Raw genomic sequence first — 18,105 nt, 5'->3', positions numbered from 1 at the left:
GAGTACGCTGAGCGTATAACCCACTTCAGCCATGAAGCAAGGGCTTGAGGGGTGATATCCCGTTTACCAGCTTTGACCAGAAGAAAGAGGCGCTTACGTGTGTCCCGACACGCCTCTGTGCGTTTTAAATAGTGCTTGAGTGCATGAACAGGATCTTGCATGGCTGCTGCTCTTGATTTATCTATGGAAGAGAGCGAGCGAATGACAATTCTTTGATTGCCAATGGATGGTAACCTATTTTTGGCTACAAAGCCTGGCTGCGTCAGGAGGACCACCGAACCATCTGATCTGAACTAAAGAAAGTTTGGGTCACTGGAAAGGGCACGTAACTCGCTCACCCTGCATGCTGAAGCTAAGACTATCAAGAAACATATTTTGTATGATAGTAGCTTTAACAAAGTGTGGCCTAAAGGTTCAAATTTGTCTGAATTGAGCCATGTTAAAACCCAGGACAGATTCCATTTTGGAAACAGGGTGAGAGATTTTGGTCGATTGAAATCAAAATTGGCTAAAAGATCTGACGGATCTTTGTTATGCCCAATGTCACATCTACCATGATGGTGGAATGTGTCTGATATCATGGAGTGGTAGCCTTTGATAGTAATTGGGGCCAACTGTTTCTCCTCGAAAAGCCAGAGAAAAAAGTCGGACAGTTGAGGGATTGAGACACTCAAAGGGACGATGTTATTGATATGGCACCAGTCCCTGAAAACACGTCACTTTCCCTCGTAAGCCTTCAGAGTGGAGGGCCTTCTTGCTCTTGAGATTCTCTCCACAATCGAAGGTTTAAATTGTTTGTCTCGCAAGGCTACCCGGACAAGAGCCAAGCGTGAAGAAGACGATCCCGGCAGGAGAGGAACACCCGTGACCGCAGTTGTTTGAGAAGATTTGGGCTGGTTGGAATCTTCCTGGGTAGATCTGTCGCTAGATCGAGCAGATCAGTAACCCAGGACTTGTTCCATCTGAGAGGGGCAATCAGAATCATCCGACAGTTCTGACCCCTTAACCTCTTGATTATTTTTGGTACCAAAACCGTGGGAAGGTAGGCGATTGCCCACAACCCCTCCCAGCTGATTGACAGAGCATCCACAGCCCAAGCCTCTGGGTCTGGAACCAGAGAGACAAAGGTGGGCAACTTGCGATTCCACCTTGTCGCAAAAAGATCGATCATCGGATGCCCTCAAAGTGTGCAAATCCGAAGAAAGACTGATTGATGGATTGACCATTCCGTGTGAATGATTTGACCTTTCCTGGATAGAATGTCGGCCAAGACATTGAGTCTGCCGGGAATGTGTCTGATTTGTACGCTGATGTGGAGGTTGTCGCACCAATGTAGAAACTACCAGATCAGAATGCACAGGTTTGGTGATTTGGTGCCCCCTTGTTTGTGGAGGTAAGTCACCACCACAGAGTTGTCTGACATAATGAGGACAGTTTTTTTTTTTCCTGAGAGTTGATCCTTCCAGAAATGAAAGGCATTGATGACAGCCTTCATTTCTAAAAGGTTGATGTGGAGAGACCTCTCCTCTGGCTCCCACGTGCCGCTGACTGTAGTGTAGTCCGGCAACAGGTGGGCACCCCAACCGTAGGTACTGGCGTTGGTACATACCGTTATCTACGCTTGGGGCATCTCCAGAGGAATCCCCATGGACAGCCAACCTGGGTTGTGCCACTGACTCGGGAATGATTGTATCTCGGGCGTGATCATTATTGTTTGATTGAGGGGACTTGAAAAGGGGCACCATTGTGCCATTAACATCATTTGTAAGGGACGCATAAAAAGATGGCCAAGCGGGATCAAGTCCGCCGCAGCATTGAATAATCTGAGGAGTTGCAAGAATTCTCTTGCTGAAATCCACGTCCTGTTGGAAACGGACTTGACGAGTTCGACAATCCGGATTACTCGAGCGCGAGGAAGTCGTACCAGATTCAGATCGGTGAGAAACTCCATACCCAGATGGACAACACGCTGAGATGGACGGAGATCTGACTTTTTCCAGTTCACGAAAAAGCCATATATGATCTAAAAGTGCTAAAAGATCGTTTCTGCCTTTGAGCAGAATACAACTTACCATATGTTTCTGGAGGATGTCATCCAAGTACACTGCCATCCCTATAGATGAAGTCAAGTGGAACAGGGTGACGACGCAATCCATAACCTTGGTAAAAGCCCAAGGGCTGATGTTGAGGCCAAAGGGTAGGACCTGGAACTGATAAACCGCATTGCGGTAAGCGAATCGGAGAAATTTCCGTGACGCGGGGTGGATAGGGACATGAAAATAGGTCTCGGTCATATCTAGACTGACGGCATACTCGTCCCGCCGGATGGAAAGACGGATTGATCTCGCCGTTTCCATCTTCAATTTCGGTGGTAAAATGTATTGGTTGAGGCGACTCAGGTCGATGATCGGCCTCAACTTGCCGTTTGCCTTCTGGATAAGAAACAGCCTGGAATAAAACCCCAGCGATTGTGGGTTTTTCACAATTTCCACCGCCCGTTTTTCTATGAGTGACCGTATCGCCTGTTGTAGAAAGGTATACTTCTCCCGATCAGACGGTACGTCCGTGAAGAGGGGAGAGGAGGACAGGGGAGGGGTTTGGATAAATGAAATCCAAAGACCCTCCAAAATGATCTGGATCACCCAATCGTTCTGAGGAAAAAAGGTGGTCCAGTGGTCCTGAAATTGCAAGAGGCGGCCGCCCACAGGTAGGCTGTCCACGGGTGGTGGAGAGGGTATGTCAATTTTTAGAGTTAGGAGGCTTGAAGACGGAGAAACTTTGTTTCTTACCGCCTCTGTATGGTTGCCTCCTAGCTTGATTAGACTGTTGTCTCCTGGCATTGGGTTGGGATCTATACTGCACATTTGATTGTAAGGATCCCTTGTCCCTGGTCCGCCAATCATCCCTCCGCTGTGGCAGGGGCTGATTTTTTCTAAACGCCTGCAAGGGCTGGGCAGCGAGTTGGAGGGGCAGTTCCTGAGCTGCCTGCTTCCGAACTTCTTCAATTTTTCCTCCAAAGAGTAAAGGCGACCCAAACGGAGTCATCCGTAATGCCAGAGTATGATGGGGCTTGAGCGACGTGACCGCAGACATGCGTCACGTCGTATCAGGTCTAAGTTGGCAGAAGCAGTCAACGCATTAGCCATGGAATAGTGAGCTGCCCTGTTAATAACTCTAGCAATCCGGGCCGTCGCTTCCCAAGCATGGTCATTGTCGGATTTTTCTGCGAGTCGGAAAATGACTAATGAAACCAAGTCTAACATTGAAATCGTAGCGACTACGTTCCTGACTAGCTTTGACGTGGCATGGAACACATTTTTGTCCACTTTGTAAAACAGTGGAGTGGACATGTGAACTGCTGCCATAATTTTTGTCCAGGGCCGGAAGATCCGTACTGAAGGCGTCTGAATGAGTTTTGTACCAGCGACTCGAGAACGTCGCTAGTATTTGGCTTTCTGAAAAGAACGCCTTAGCATTCCCCAGATCACCTATTTGTCCTGATAGACGATTGTTGATCTAATTAATTTTTGCCGACTGGGGAAGGAGCCAGAAGGACGGCGTCTCTTCCTCCCCATCAAGATCTACAGACACCTTAACTTTGTAGTCTTGAGTGGTGGTAGGAGGTGGAGGGCATTCTGAAATTGCCAACACCCTATAAATTTCTTCCACTGCCGCCTTGAAGCCAAACTCAGTCCGTTCCATGGTTGGATCTGTGTACGGCTGATTTGCAGGAGTTTCGTCACCCTCACTGTGTGCCGAGTCGTGTTCTGTAATAGCTTGCATTTCTGGATAGAGCAAACCAGGTGGCAAAGATGATGTGATTCCGTCATCCTTAACACTGTCACTAACTCTCCCTTGTGGATAAGCTGTGAACATATGGACGGCCGGCCCTGCCGGCTGGTTTGTCTGGCTTGTGGTCGGTCTGAATGTCGGCGACGGTCCTGCTATCACCGGTACCGGCTGCTCCAATGGCCTGGCTGGACGGACAGATTTCTCACTAAAATCTCCGCCATAGTATTGGTATGTTGCCGGCAGTACAGCTTGATGGACGGATTTATCACTAAAATCCCTGTAAGTCATGTTTGGTCGGATCGTTTTACCAATAAGGTCCCCATGCTGGGACGGTTGGACGGCCGGTGACATAGAGGTTGTATAAAGAAATGGATCTGATGGATCTGGTAAAAACCCCATGCGTCCTGACTTACAGGCCCAAAGGCCATGCTCAGACATGCGGGGGTACTTACGCCCACTGGGCAGCCTAAAATTGGGGGAACATTCCCCCAAAGAGTCAGACAAAGCTGTGTTAGCGAGCGAGGGAAATAAGGGTAATATCTGGCCTGATGTCAATAGCTGCATCATCGTTTCCTGGACCAAACGACGCATCTGTTCAAAGTTGGATTGTTGTACCCTGTCAACATTATTTCCCTCCATTGCCGCTGATGTTACTGTGGCTGACAGTTGCAAACGATGAACTTTAGGTGGAGGGGGGACCCCAACGTCCCCCACAAGGCTCGCAATGGAGGCTGTCTTCGGATGTATACTGAGGACATCAATGCTATCTTTCTTCGACTTATTCTGTGTCTTGTTCCCTGAATAATTTTACTAATTCTAAGACAAAACCCGGATCCAAATGAACCAATTATCCTGATTTTTCAGCAACGATCATTTTCCATAGTTTCTGCAAGTATGCCATAAGTCCGTATTGTAAGGGTAATTTTCTTAAGACTTACGGCAATATCGGAAGAGTTGGCAGGTCTGTTTTCCATTAGGTACAGTAAAACCTGTCTTGAAAGACCACTGCAATGTGAGACCAGCTGTCTTGAAAGACCATATTCTCAAAGCACAAATGTATTGCTTATATAACATTGTGACCTGTTATGAGAGACCACTTACCTTCAGAGACCAGAATTTTTTTGGCACAAGAGGTGGTCTTTCAAGACAGGTTGTACTGAATAGTTTTTTTAGAAAATGCTAATTGTGACCTGAGGTCAAGTAGAGAGCTATATAATCTCATAACTGAGATGATTTTTCAGTGATGCTTTAAGATCAAACACTTTCAAGTTGTATTATATGTTGTGTCTAGTTGGACTGGAATTTATTCCTTTAAATAACTGAATTCAAGTTATTATATTCTCTGGAAATACAAAAGTGCTCTGATAAAATTCTTGGACAGAGACATTCACTGGAATTTATAGTGAATTCAAACCAAGAATTATATTACCATGATTCAACAAAAGACCGTTGGCACATCAATATTCTACAAGCTACCAAAGAAACATCATCATCTTCAGTTTTGGATTTAATTTGGACTTCTACTGACTTTTATTCAGGACTTGAAATTATTAGGACTTGATCACAATTCTAGGATTATTTGGGGATTTAATTCACAATACTGCATGTTCTTTTTTATCTTCACATTTCACCTTGAATTCTAGGGAAATACATTATTTGTTGAATATTACAAAGCTTGCTGCTTTTCACTCTTTTCTGTTACTTATTTTAAGAGCATAGACTTGTAATAATGCTAAGGAAAGCAGGATGACAGTTTTATGGGCTGGTTTTTAAAGGCAGCTTCACTCAAAGGATCATAAGGGGGTTTCGATAAAGCCACATAATGCAAAAGGGATTCCATCTTGGCATCCGTGAGCAACATACCAGTCCCTGCACATGAAACTACTTCATAAGATCTGACCCAACAGACAAACCCTTTGAGAAACTGACACTGTAACACAGGGCTAGCCTATAGGCCTTCATGGTGGAGACAGAACACTAAATCTCCTTGAAAAGGAAGAGAAGGAAGTCTGTGACTGCACTCAAAGAGGGGCCAGCTAGAATCAATTCATTTCCTGCTGCACCAATGATTGAAGTTCTGGGTAGATTTGGAGAGAGTCAGACAGACAGTGAGAGAGAGACAGAGAGAAGCACCTGATGATGCATGATAATCAAAAACTTTTAACATAACTGACTGTTGTTATATTATTTCCTAACAAGTTTTTGAAAGCCTTCCTAGTAGAATGGCATAAATGTATCATAAATCACTTGTACGTTTTGAGTCACTACATGACGAAATACACTGATTGAGAAAAAATAGATGGACACCCTGGACATTTCATAGTGAACCTATGACGATATCAGAAAGATTTATCTGAAATACAGACTCCCTCACTATAGTGACCTTCACTGTAACATCATTCCTGTTATAAGGTGAGTATGGTCATGGGTCACATTTTATTACATAATATTAAAATGACGTATAGTTTACTTCATTATAAGGTAGTCTCACTATAAGGCAGTATACCCTAAGGTTCCCATGGACAGCATTATAATGAGGGAGTGCTGACTGTAGTTTATCAACTGTCACATTACTGATATTATGTGGTACAAGCTTACCACAGTTCAGTTCATCACTCATATCTCCACAATCATCATCTTCATCGCACCTCCATGCTGCTGGGATACAGTGTGAATTTCTGCAAGTAAACTGGTCAGCCGCACAATTGATAGTCGCATTAATGGGCAAGCACTGTAATGTCTGTGGGTTGATATGTTCATTCGGGCAGCAAAGTTCATCTGACCCAGCCACAATGACTGACACCCTTGTGCTATCACTACATCGGCAGGTTCGGTTTGTGCTGCTTGTTTTATTGGTCCCAACTGGCTTGGCCAGACAGAGTTCTGAGCATAAGCCATTTGCTTTCGAGCAGGCTCCCATTCCTAAAAAACATATTTAACAGAATAATGTAAGAACCATTTAAGTTAAATTGTCTTTTATCCAACTTAGTTACCTCAACATAAAAAAATCTTTGCTGCAAGTCAATTTACAAATATTAAATTAAGGGATTAATTACATTAGATTAATATGCATAAAGAGATTCTCCACTGAGTTAACTGTCATCTACTGCAGTTACCTTCTAGGCATCCCAAACATTATGGCCCCATCAGGCTTTGATTCAGGGAACTAAATGATATTTTAAAAACTTGACATCATAGTTTCTATTAAAATATGTAATCTTCCTAAATATAATCATTATGGTCCAATCAGGCTTATGAAATATGGTACAAGATAATGTTGGAAAATATAAAATCATACAGACCCTTAAATAGTAATTTTACCAAAGATGCATTTCATTTGTTCCTTACTTGCATTCCATTAACATTTACATTTCAGTTGTCATCTCACTGTTTTTTTGCTCTAGGTCTCTGAAACATATTCCGATTTTCAATTGTTTACTAACATCTGCATTCCTTTCAAATGCATTTACCCGAGTTGGGATATTTGTTTATATCGTCTTAAGTAGAAAAAACTATACTAGTGCAAGTCATGAACTTATGTTCTTGCTGTAAATAGAACTGTTGTCATTTACCAACAACTCCTTGAGTACACTGCCGTATTGCTTTCAGACAAACAGAACAATATTTGAGTACACATAATGTGATACTTATGCTAAACTATGTCTGATGTTGTTTGAGGTTTAATGCCATATTTCTGTGCATGATAGACTACACATGGCGACCAGTACAGATGCTGGAGGAAGAACCCGGGAAAGCCCAGGTAAGAACCACCAACCCATGGGAAACAATTGGCATGCTTTCTCATATAACCACACTGGCCGAGCCTGAAACTCAAACCCATGTGGACAGAAGTGAGATGACAGTGATTGGTAGAGGAGAGAGCTAGAGACTACTTGGCCATCTGGGACACCAGACTATGTCTTGTTTTCTGTAAACCATTGTTGCTGGCAATCTGGGACACCAGACTATGTCTTGTATTCTGTAAACCATTGTTGCTCTGTTCATATCAGCTTTAGTAGATTAAACAAAATAAAGACTTATTTAATATTCATTAAGTTCTCTAATCTGGGAAGATTAGTAACTTAGTGGCGATAAGATAACTTGCATTGCTTGGTCGAATAAAACATACTAAATAAAAAAAACATTGAAAAGCAATCTCCATTCGCTGTCAAAATCTGCATCTTCTATTTGTGTTTTCATTTTACTGTACATTTCTTTTTGTTCTAAAACTGACTGATGAAGTTAAAAACTAAACAAATTAAGTTTTTTACAGCAGTCTCAATAATAATTATTCAGGAAACAATCAACAGAAAACTTGCATGGTTATAATTAAATCGATATAGCCATCATGTTGGATACACTGAAGATTATTTGAATTTTTTTCAGAATTAAAAAACACGGACAATTTAAAACTTCTCGTGCAATGATTTTTTCAGACAGTATCAAATCTGGCATGAAAATGTAAATCAGTAATATGTATGAATTAAAGAATACAAGTCATTACTGAATGTTGAGAAATAAGTAATCGCAGAATGTTGAGAAATAAATATCTAAATTTTGAGAAATAATTGATCACGTAAGGTTGAGAAACATATATGCATAGGATGAACTTCTTACATTCCTCTACACGAATAGCTATTTAGATATTATATCCATAAACTTAATACAAGCAGGAAGATTTAAAAGGTGACACTGCTTCAGCGAGTTTATTTGTGTGAAACTTTTGTTCCTGATGTAATATACCATTAGTCGATGATGAATGTCCTGCAAATATTGCTTGTAAAATAATCCAAGATATTAAATTTTTTAGGATATACGGTGGTGTGCCCATTTGAGAAAAGTTATATATATTATTGCCAAATAACAGTATATAACTTTCTAGCTAATAAATGGTATATATATATATATAATTTATTAGCTTGAAAAGATAAGGTCTTTATTGTCCATTATATTGTCCATATATAAAGAATAATGCACTCCGATATACAGACCCATTTTACACAGTATCCTAAATTGCTGACATAAATATAAATTTACTTCGATTTCCATTTGAAGGAAGATAACACTGTATCCACCCTTTCAGTGCATAACAATGAGATATTCTATCAAACTGAATGATAAATTACCTCCCAGAATACTGTCTTCTTTGCACAGTTTGTCCATAGGAGTCAGTACATTGTCTATGCATGTTATTTTTATGTATTATGCATTGCATCACAGCCTCTTAATTCCTAACCAGCCTAATTGCTTTTGTTTTAATTCTTGCTAGAAGTTAGCTTTAATACAATAAAAAATGCATAAAATTGAAAAGAAAATAATAAATTAAAAATAGAAGCAAGTATTTGTTGGAAAAGTGTATTTCCTATTATATTTAAGTCAAATAAAGTCCATATATACACCACTACTGGTGATAATGTCATCACATCGATGCAGGTGTTACAACATTGCGCATCAGTGTAATGAGTTTGATCTCTAACATGCCCAATGGCATCTGACTGGAAATTTAGTGTCTGCCTGTAATGTAGGTGTTAGAACAATGTCTGCCTGTAATGTAGGGGTTAGAACAATGTCATTGCAATCAATCTAATACAAGATTATCACACCCAATGGCATTTGACTGTGGAAATTTAGTGACAGGCTGTAATGCACATGTTAGAACACTGTGTCAGTGTAATCAATTTAATACAAAATTATCACACCCAATGGCATTTGACTGTGGAAACTTAGTGACAGGATGTAATGCAGGTTTTAGAACATTGTGTCCGTGTAATCAATCTAATACAAGATTCTCACACACAATAGCATTTGATTGGAAATTTAGTGGCAGGCTGTAATGCACATGTTAGGACATTGTGTCAGTGTAATCAATCTAATACAAGATTATCACACCCAATGGCATCTGACTGTGGAAATTTAGTGACAGGCTGTAATGCAGGTTGTAGAACATTGTGTCCGTGTAATCAATCTAATACAAGATTATCACACACAATAGCATTTGACTGGAAATTTAGTGGCAGGCTGTAATGCATTTGTTAGGACATTGTGTCAGTGTAATCAATCTAATACAAGATTATCACACCCAATGGCATTTGACTGTGGAAATTTAGTGGCAGCCTGTAATGCACATGTTAGAACATTGTGTCCGTGTAATCAATCTAATACAAGATTATCACACACAATAGCATTTGGCTGGAAATTTAGTGGCAGGCTGTAATGCACACATTAGGACATTGTGTCAGTGTAATCAATCTAATACAAGATTATCACACCCAATGGCATGTGACTGTGGAAATTTAGTGACAGGATGTAATGCAGGTTTTAGAATATTGTGTCCGTGTAATCAATCTAATACAAGATTATCACACACAATAGCATCTGACTGGAAATTTAGTGGCAGGCTGTAATGCACATGTTTGGACATGGTGTCAGTGTAATCAATCTAATACAAGTTTATCACACCCAATGGCATGTGACTGTGGAAATTTAGTAGCAGCCTGTAATTCAAGTGAATAGTTTTTCAGATCTATTTATAAAACGCATTCGTGTGTTGTTTCATTTTCAGTTAACATTCATTATACTGTGTATTGCATCTGCATTCTCAAATTTTCATCCCATTGCAATCATCATTTTAGTAGCATTCATCATTTTACTTGCACTGATTCTGAGTTTGTTCTGCATTCATAATGCAGTCACTTTGCAGACTGTTTTTGTTCCAATGGTAAAAGTACCTGTTACAGAATATGTTATTTCCATTCTGAACAAATGTCTTTGACAAAAATGAAAAATAACAAAAACCGAGAATGGAATAGATTAAAAGAACTTTAAAATTATAAAGAGATCAAATAATTTATAAAAACAATATTATCATCATCAGAAAAAACTATCAAATTTTAAGGATTTTAATGATTGAGATGGATTAAATGGCTCAGGATCACACAGTTATTTTGAAGAAAAAAACAAGCTCTGATCTGGCTGTTTGAACTTTACATATATGAGATTCTAATTCAATAATTACCTTGCTGATCAGTGAGAGAGAGAACTTTCATGTCCATGATCCCAGAGATTGCGTATGATGTCAAATTCATGAAACCATGACCATGGAACTTGTCAGCAGCCATGATGCCGTTCTTAACCCAGTCTGTCCAATACATGATGTTCTATGAAGAAGCAAAAACAAACAAGGGAAGTTAAATAATAAAACTTCCTCAATAATGAAATCTAATCAAGCCCATGTACCAAAGACACTAGGCAAAAAAGTATTCAAGCACAAAAACAATTCACACAGGCTCTCACTTATTTTCAAGTTCTTGTTTGTGACAAAACAACAAAGACACAATGCAAATATATTTAGTTACATAAATACAATTTTACTCATTTTCTAATTATGCAGTTCTTTCACCTGAAATTTCTCATTCAGTGGTGCAAATATAGGATAATAATTTCACAAAATCAGTCAAGAAAGTCACTGTTATAAGATAAATGCTTAATGTACAGCCTGAAATGATGTGATATTGCATTATGACATCATCAATATGACACAATTTCTTACCATGGTGTAATATAATGTGACAACATAATCAATGACATCATTTCTTACCAAAGTATATTGTAATGTGATGACATCATTAATATGACATCACTTCTTACCAAAGTATATTGTAATGTGATGACATCATTAATGACATCATTTCTTACCAAAGTATATTGTAATGTGATGACATCATTAATATGACATCATTTCTTGCCAAAGAATATTGTATTGTGATGACATCATTAATATGACATCATTTCTTGCCAAAGAATATTGTAATGTGATGACATCATTAATGACATCATTTCTTAAAAAATGTATATTGTAATGTGATGACATCATTAATGACATCATTTCTTACCAAAGTATATTGTAATGTGATGACATCATTAATATGACATCATTTCTTACCAAAGAATACAGTAATGTGATGACATCATTAATATGACATCATTTCTTACCAAAGTATTTTGCAATGTCATGACATCATTAATATGACATCATTTCTTACCAAAGTATATTGTAATGTGATGACATCATGTCTTACCAAGGTGTGATATAATATGATGACATTATCAATATGACATCATTTCTTACTATATTATAATTTAATGACATCAACAATAAGACATCATTTCTCACCAAGATGTATTTTGTAATGTGATGATATTATCCATATGACATCATTTCTTACTATATTATAATTTAATGACATCAACAATAAGACATCATTTCTCACCAAGATGTGTTTTGTAATGTGATGATATTATCCATATGACATCATTTCTTACTATATTATAATTTAATGACATCAACAATAAGACATCATTTCTCACCAAGATGTGTTTTGTAATGTGATGATATTATCCATATGACATCATTTCTTACTATATTATAATTTAATGACATCAACAATAAGACATCATTTCTCACCAAGATGTGTTTGTAATGTGATGATATTATCCATATGACATCATTTCTTACTATATTATAATTTAATGACATCAACAATAAGACATCATTTCTCACCAAGATGTGTTTTGTAATGTGATGATATTATCCATATGACATCATTTCTTACTATATTATAATTTAATGACATCAACAATAAGACATCATTTCTCACCAAGATGTGTTTGTAATGTGATGATATTATCCATATGACATCATTTCTTACTATATTATAATTTAATGACATCAACAATAAGACATCATTTCTCACCAAGATGTGTTTGTAATGTGATGACATTATCCATATGACATCATTTCTTACTATATTATAATTTAATGACATCAACAATAAGACATCATTTCTCACCAAGATGTGTTTGTAATGTGATGACATTATCCATATGACATCATTTCTTACTATATTATAATTTAATGACATCAACAATAAGACATCATTTCTCACCAAGATGTGTTTGTAATGTGATGATATTATCCATATGACATCATTTCTTTCCAAGAAGTTTTGTTGTAGTTGCTGTTGTTGTTGTTGTAGGGTTTAACACCATTTTTCAGCACATGATAGGCTATACAAGGTGGCCAGTATTAATGGTGGAGGAAGAACCTGGGAAAACCCCGGAAAGAACCACCGACCCATGAGAAAGATATTTTGTAATGTTACCATCAATATCATCATTTCTTACCAAGATGTAATGTGATGACATCATCTTACCAAGGTCTATAGTAATGTTATGAATTCGGGTAGAGGTCAGATGCATAACTGTGGGGGTTTGACTTCTGTCTCTAATTAGATAATAAAAAATAAATTCTTACACAAATTTAATAACTGCAGTAACAGTTATGTGAAATCAAATGAAACTACGACTTTGTCAAAAGTATCTGAAACTTTGAAAATTTGTTTAGTGATTACAACCTGCCATGAATTAGCTCCTTAAATTTTCTGTTGTGCAATAATCATGTTATACTGAAAAACATTGTACTTACCAACATTTATGTATATCATGGGACAAGATAAAATAAGCGACTTTTTTTCCTGTCTCAAAGATTGTGTCAGAATAAACTTTTTGTTTGCTAGATCATATGTCCCAAAACTTATGGACATGAAACAGTGTTGAATTTGTAGCCCCCCAACTATGCATGTTACAGTGAAGTAGGTAAATAGAATGCTTATTTGATAATACACAGAAAGAAACTACTCTTGAACTGTCTTTATTTTTTTTAATTCTTTATAAGCAATTCATGTGCAAAAGAAATAAATGCACTGTCCAAAATCATATAGTCATGTGATGCAGCCTACACATCCATAGTGTGTATCCCTTAGGCTGAGTAAAAACATTGATCTATAGATTCATGTTAACTGATATCAAGATGTATAAATGAACTGTGTTTTGTGCTCCTCAGTGGTTTCACCATGTTATATGAGAGAAAGAAAGACAGAATGATTGCTCCAATGCACCAGCAATTCAAGCATGACAGTGTATGGTGTAAAATAACCAGGAGTGCATTATATCCAGCTTAACCATATAACAATAATTTTCATATAAAATAATCATTAAATACATTCACTGTGAGCGCAAAATTCAATATTTTTGCTAGCAAGATTTGTAAAAGTATTCTTGAAGATAATTAATGCTACAACTACCCTGCAGACATCAATGCCTGTTTGTATCAATTATGACCACAAGGTGGCAAACAATAGAAGCTTGGGTGGTGAATAAACACACCTGGCAGAGAGAAATAAATGTTGTTTAAACTTGAGTTATCAAATACAAAAGTTATTTTATTTATAAAGCAAACCAACCAAGGAAGCCAACTTTTGATTCATTTAAGTATGCCAATCTTTTTATATACAAAGTAGACTGACCTAGGCATGCCAACCTTGGTTTCGTTTTACCAGTATTCACAGTAATTTTGAAAATAAATTGAAACAATGGAACAGCTGTGGCTCTTATGTGACACTTTGAGCATGCATTCTGTGAAATCTTTTGATGTTTATGCTGCAACAATATAGGTTTCAATTACGCAACATGATCACAGGAAGTTCAAATAAACTGTTATGTACATACAGGACTACTTGGCACTGAGCAAGTATCAAATTCATAGCTTGGTCAAAAGGTTGGAAACCAAAGCAAGTGTTGCCATTCCAAGCTAAGGGCTTAGGAAATATTACTTAAGAATTAGACAAGGCTTACAAAAAAGGCAAATATAAATCAGATCAGAATTTGTATTGCATCAAACACAAATGGCTAAAGAAAATATAATACATATATGAGTTGATTGGATTTGCATGAACATGGAAGCAATACACTTACTAGTAAACAGTCAGTGGTAAACAACATTGATGGACACTTCACCCTGTGGCAAGTAGTATTTAATTAAAATTTTTAATGTATTCAAATGCAAATAAATGTAGATACTAGTGCATACCATAGTCAATATGCATTTTTTCATGGGAATAGTGGCATGATAATGTCAAAATATTTGAATCTAAAGTATTTTGTACTACTGCAAACATTTCAAGTTTCCAATATTGCAACTAGTTTTATAAAATGTTGTTCTCCAAACATCTGCAGTTGGGAAGAAAAGTGAAAAAGACTAGGTTTTTGTTTAATTTTATTATGTAAACTAAATGTAAGTTTGAGTGCATTTTCTGACAGGCAAGTTTCAAATGATTTTCATATCTAAATCCTACAGTTGATGCCCTTATTATTTTACCAACTAAGCATCAATATTATGAATGAAAAGGTGTGTGACAAATTTATGGCTAAAAAAAAACTGTCCCAAACATACAGTGCCCCAAAAGTTTACTTTAGAAATCAATTTATGGTGTCCCAACAAATACAGTAAGTATGGTAGGCTATTCTTTGTGTATTTGATAACAGTAGTTTATGAACTTGAACCTGTGCAATTTGTATGAATGTCTAAATACAGATTCAGCCATTATTTTATGGGCAATCAGTGACACCGAACCTTTTCCCCATACAGTTCTACTTCAAATCCATTATATGGTGAAAGATATTCAATTAAGAGTAGTACAGCAAAATGCACACAAATCTACACATCAAGTGATTATGGATTGCTTGTAAATTTAACTATATAACAATATAAATTTTTTAATAAGAGGAATGTTGAGCAACTTGCCCACTTAAACGATGCCCCATTTCTCTTGCATCCCACCTCTACCCATGATAGAGATGAGTCTATAATGAAAAGATAAGTACCTCTACAGTCCGAAAATAATTTCCAGGAATTCAAAATAAGACCAATTCTTCATTTTAACAATCGAGTGTTGAAATGATCTCTTGTATCCTCATGCTACAAGACTTTCAAACCAGCCTCTGTGGCAGCCGTATTGGGCATAAGAAAAGCAGCATTTTCATTCAAGACATAACAGACACTGTTAGAAGGCTTATGGTGAAAATCCAATACCAATAAGACCATCAATTATGAGAATTAGAGGCAAAATGTTCAACATATTCCTTGTGGGGGAACCATTTTCACTAGAAACTTGAGATGAAAGATATCTTCCGGTGAAATTTTTGTCAATATGACCATCAATTCTGGAGGAGTAGCATTAACAAGATTTTTAATATGGCAACCATAGTGGCCATATTGAATTTAGATTGGCACCATTTTCAATCAAGACCAAATTGACACTGTTTGTAAAAGCCTCATGCCGATATGACTTGTCATTTAGGAATAGTAGTGATAAGAAGATTTTCAATACGGCTGCCATTGAGTCCATATTTGAAGTCTGACTGGTTCCATTTTAGTTCAAGACCAACCATTTATTGTAATTAGTCTTCTGATGAAAACTCGATGCTGATATGACTTCCATTTAGAAACAGTAGGAATCAGGATTCTCAAGATGGTTGTTGCAGTGGTATAATGGAAATCAGATTGGCACAATTTTTATTTATGACCAACTTGGCATCATAAGAAGTCATTTAGTGAAAAACCCATATTGATATGACTATCCATTCGCATACAATAGTGATAAAAAGCTCTGAAGATGGCCACTGTGGAGGTCACATTGAATGTCCAGGTTTTCATTTAGGGCAAACTATACATCATAAAAAGTATTATGGTGAAAATTGCAGGCTGATATGAAGTTGTGTTCAGAAGGAGTAACAATATCAAGATTTTCAAGATGGCTCCTGTGGCAGCAATATTGGATGTCAGATTGCCAAGTGTACATTGAAGGGAATTATGCTCTTATCGAAGACAAGACCATTCTTTCCTTTTAACCACCAAGTATCGAAACCTACACTGATATTCTTGAGAAACTCATACATTCCAAATTTGGTAACAAAACTATTTTAATACATTTGCTTTAACATGATACCTGCAAGTGTAGTACAAATTTAACATAACCTCTGACTTTAAACCTGATCTTTTAATAGAAAATTAATGAAATGCTCTCAAGGTGAAGATACAAAAGTCCCTTGAAAAGACTGACACCCTACTGAAGAAACGAGTTTCCAAGAATTCAAAACAAGACCATTTCTTCATGTTCACTTTTGTAATGATCTGATATTCTTCAAATTAACTCTTGTGGTGGAAAAACTGATTGGCACCATTTTCATTTAGGACAAAGTGGATATTGTTAGAAGTCTTTTTGTGAAAACACCATGTCATAATAATCATCCATTCAAGAGGATTAGTGACAGGAAGACAGCCATGACCGACGTCATAGCAGCCATATTGCATGTACAGCCATTTTTATCTAAGACCAACTAAGTATCAAAAAAAGTCCACTAGAAAAAGAAAAAAACACATTTTAGTGTTGCCATCCATTTGCAAGGAGTGGAGACAACAATATTTTAGTATTGCCATCCATTTAGGAGGAGTGGAGATAACAATATTTTAGTATTGCCATCCATTTGGAAGGAGTGGAGATAACAATATTTTAGTATTGCCATCCATTTTGGAGCAGTGGAGATAACAATATTTTAGTGTTGACATCCATTTCAGAGCAGTAGAGATAATATTTTCAAGACAGCCACCATGGTTAGTCATTTTCATTTAGCACCAAGACAACACCATAAGAACTCTTCAAACGGAAAACAAAATGACACTCCCTTAAAGAGGAAAAGCAAAATTAAGATTTTTCAAGATGTCCATATAGTGGATGCTAGATCAGCATCATTTTAATTCAGGATCAACAAAATATTATAGTGAAAATCCAGTGATGATGTGGCCATTCATTTAGGATAACCAGTGATGACATATTTAACCTGGCCACTGTGGCAACTATACTGGAACCGAGATCAGCCCTAGTTTTCTTTAGATCAACCAGACATCATAAGAAGCCCTTTGGCAAAAAACATATTTCTATAACCATCCACTCAGGAGGAATAGTGACATTAAGATTGTCAAGATTGCCACAGAGGTGACCATATTGCAGCACCATTTTTGTATATGACCAACTAGACCATGGGATTGATCTGTGTGTAAAGTTTCATGGCAAGCCTCCAAGTAGATTAGAAATAATGGTAACAGACTAATAGACAGATGGATGATGGATAAAAGATGACAGACAACAGACCATCGATAAGTTCTAAGTACAGGTAATACAAATGCTGAGTTTGCTTGAAATTAAAAGGAATATTTTTGGAACAAAATTAATCTACTGAAATGGTATTATTTAGGGTATGCTTTAGAAATATTCCCATTCAAGATGGCAATCATATTTGCCATACTGGCTATCTGAGGGCATGTCCAACAGGCACCACTTCATTTAGGACCAAATAGATATGACAAATCCTTGAACATCCATTCCGATGACGTAGTAACTACAAGATTTTCAAGAT

The 18,105-nt window shown here is 37.3% G+C and overlaps 1 protein-coding gene across 2 annotated transcripts in view; it reads right to left on the bottom strand.

Annotated features, from left to right (window-relative positions):
• Positions 1-18,105, bottom strand: part of LOC149793145 (sortilin-related receptor-like) — a 241,847-nt gene that overhangs the window by 136,340 nt on the left and 87,402 nt on the right. For both annotated transcript variants that reach the window (XM_089967067.1, XM_089967068.1), the window contains 2 exons: positions 10,808-10,949; positions 6,391-6,714 (listed from right to left, as the gene is read on the bottom strand). In XM_089967067.1, coding sequence (XP_089823193.1) covers positions 6,391-6,714; positions 10,808-10,949 — 466 coding nt within the window. The remainder of the gene's footprint in view (positions 1-6,390; positions 6,715-10,807; positions 10,950-18,105) is intronic.

The sequence above is a fragment of the Sinohyriopsis cumingii genome, chromosome 8 (genome assembly GCF_028554795.1).
Source record: "Sinohyriopsis cumingii isolate HCF-2022 chromosome 8, ASM2855479v2, whole genome shotgun sequence".
Taxonomy (NCBI): Eukaryota; Metazoa; Mollusca; class Bivalvia; order Unionida; family Unionidae; genus Sinohyriopsis; species Sinohyriopsis cumingii.
Note: the sequence above shows the minus strand (reverse complement) of the source record. Positions and strands in the feature narration are given on the sequence as shown.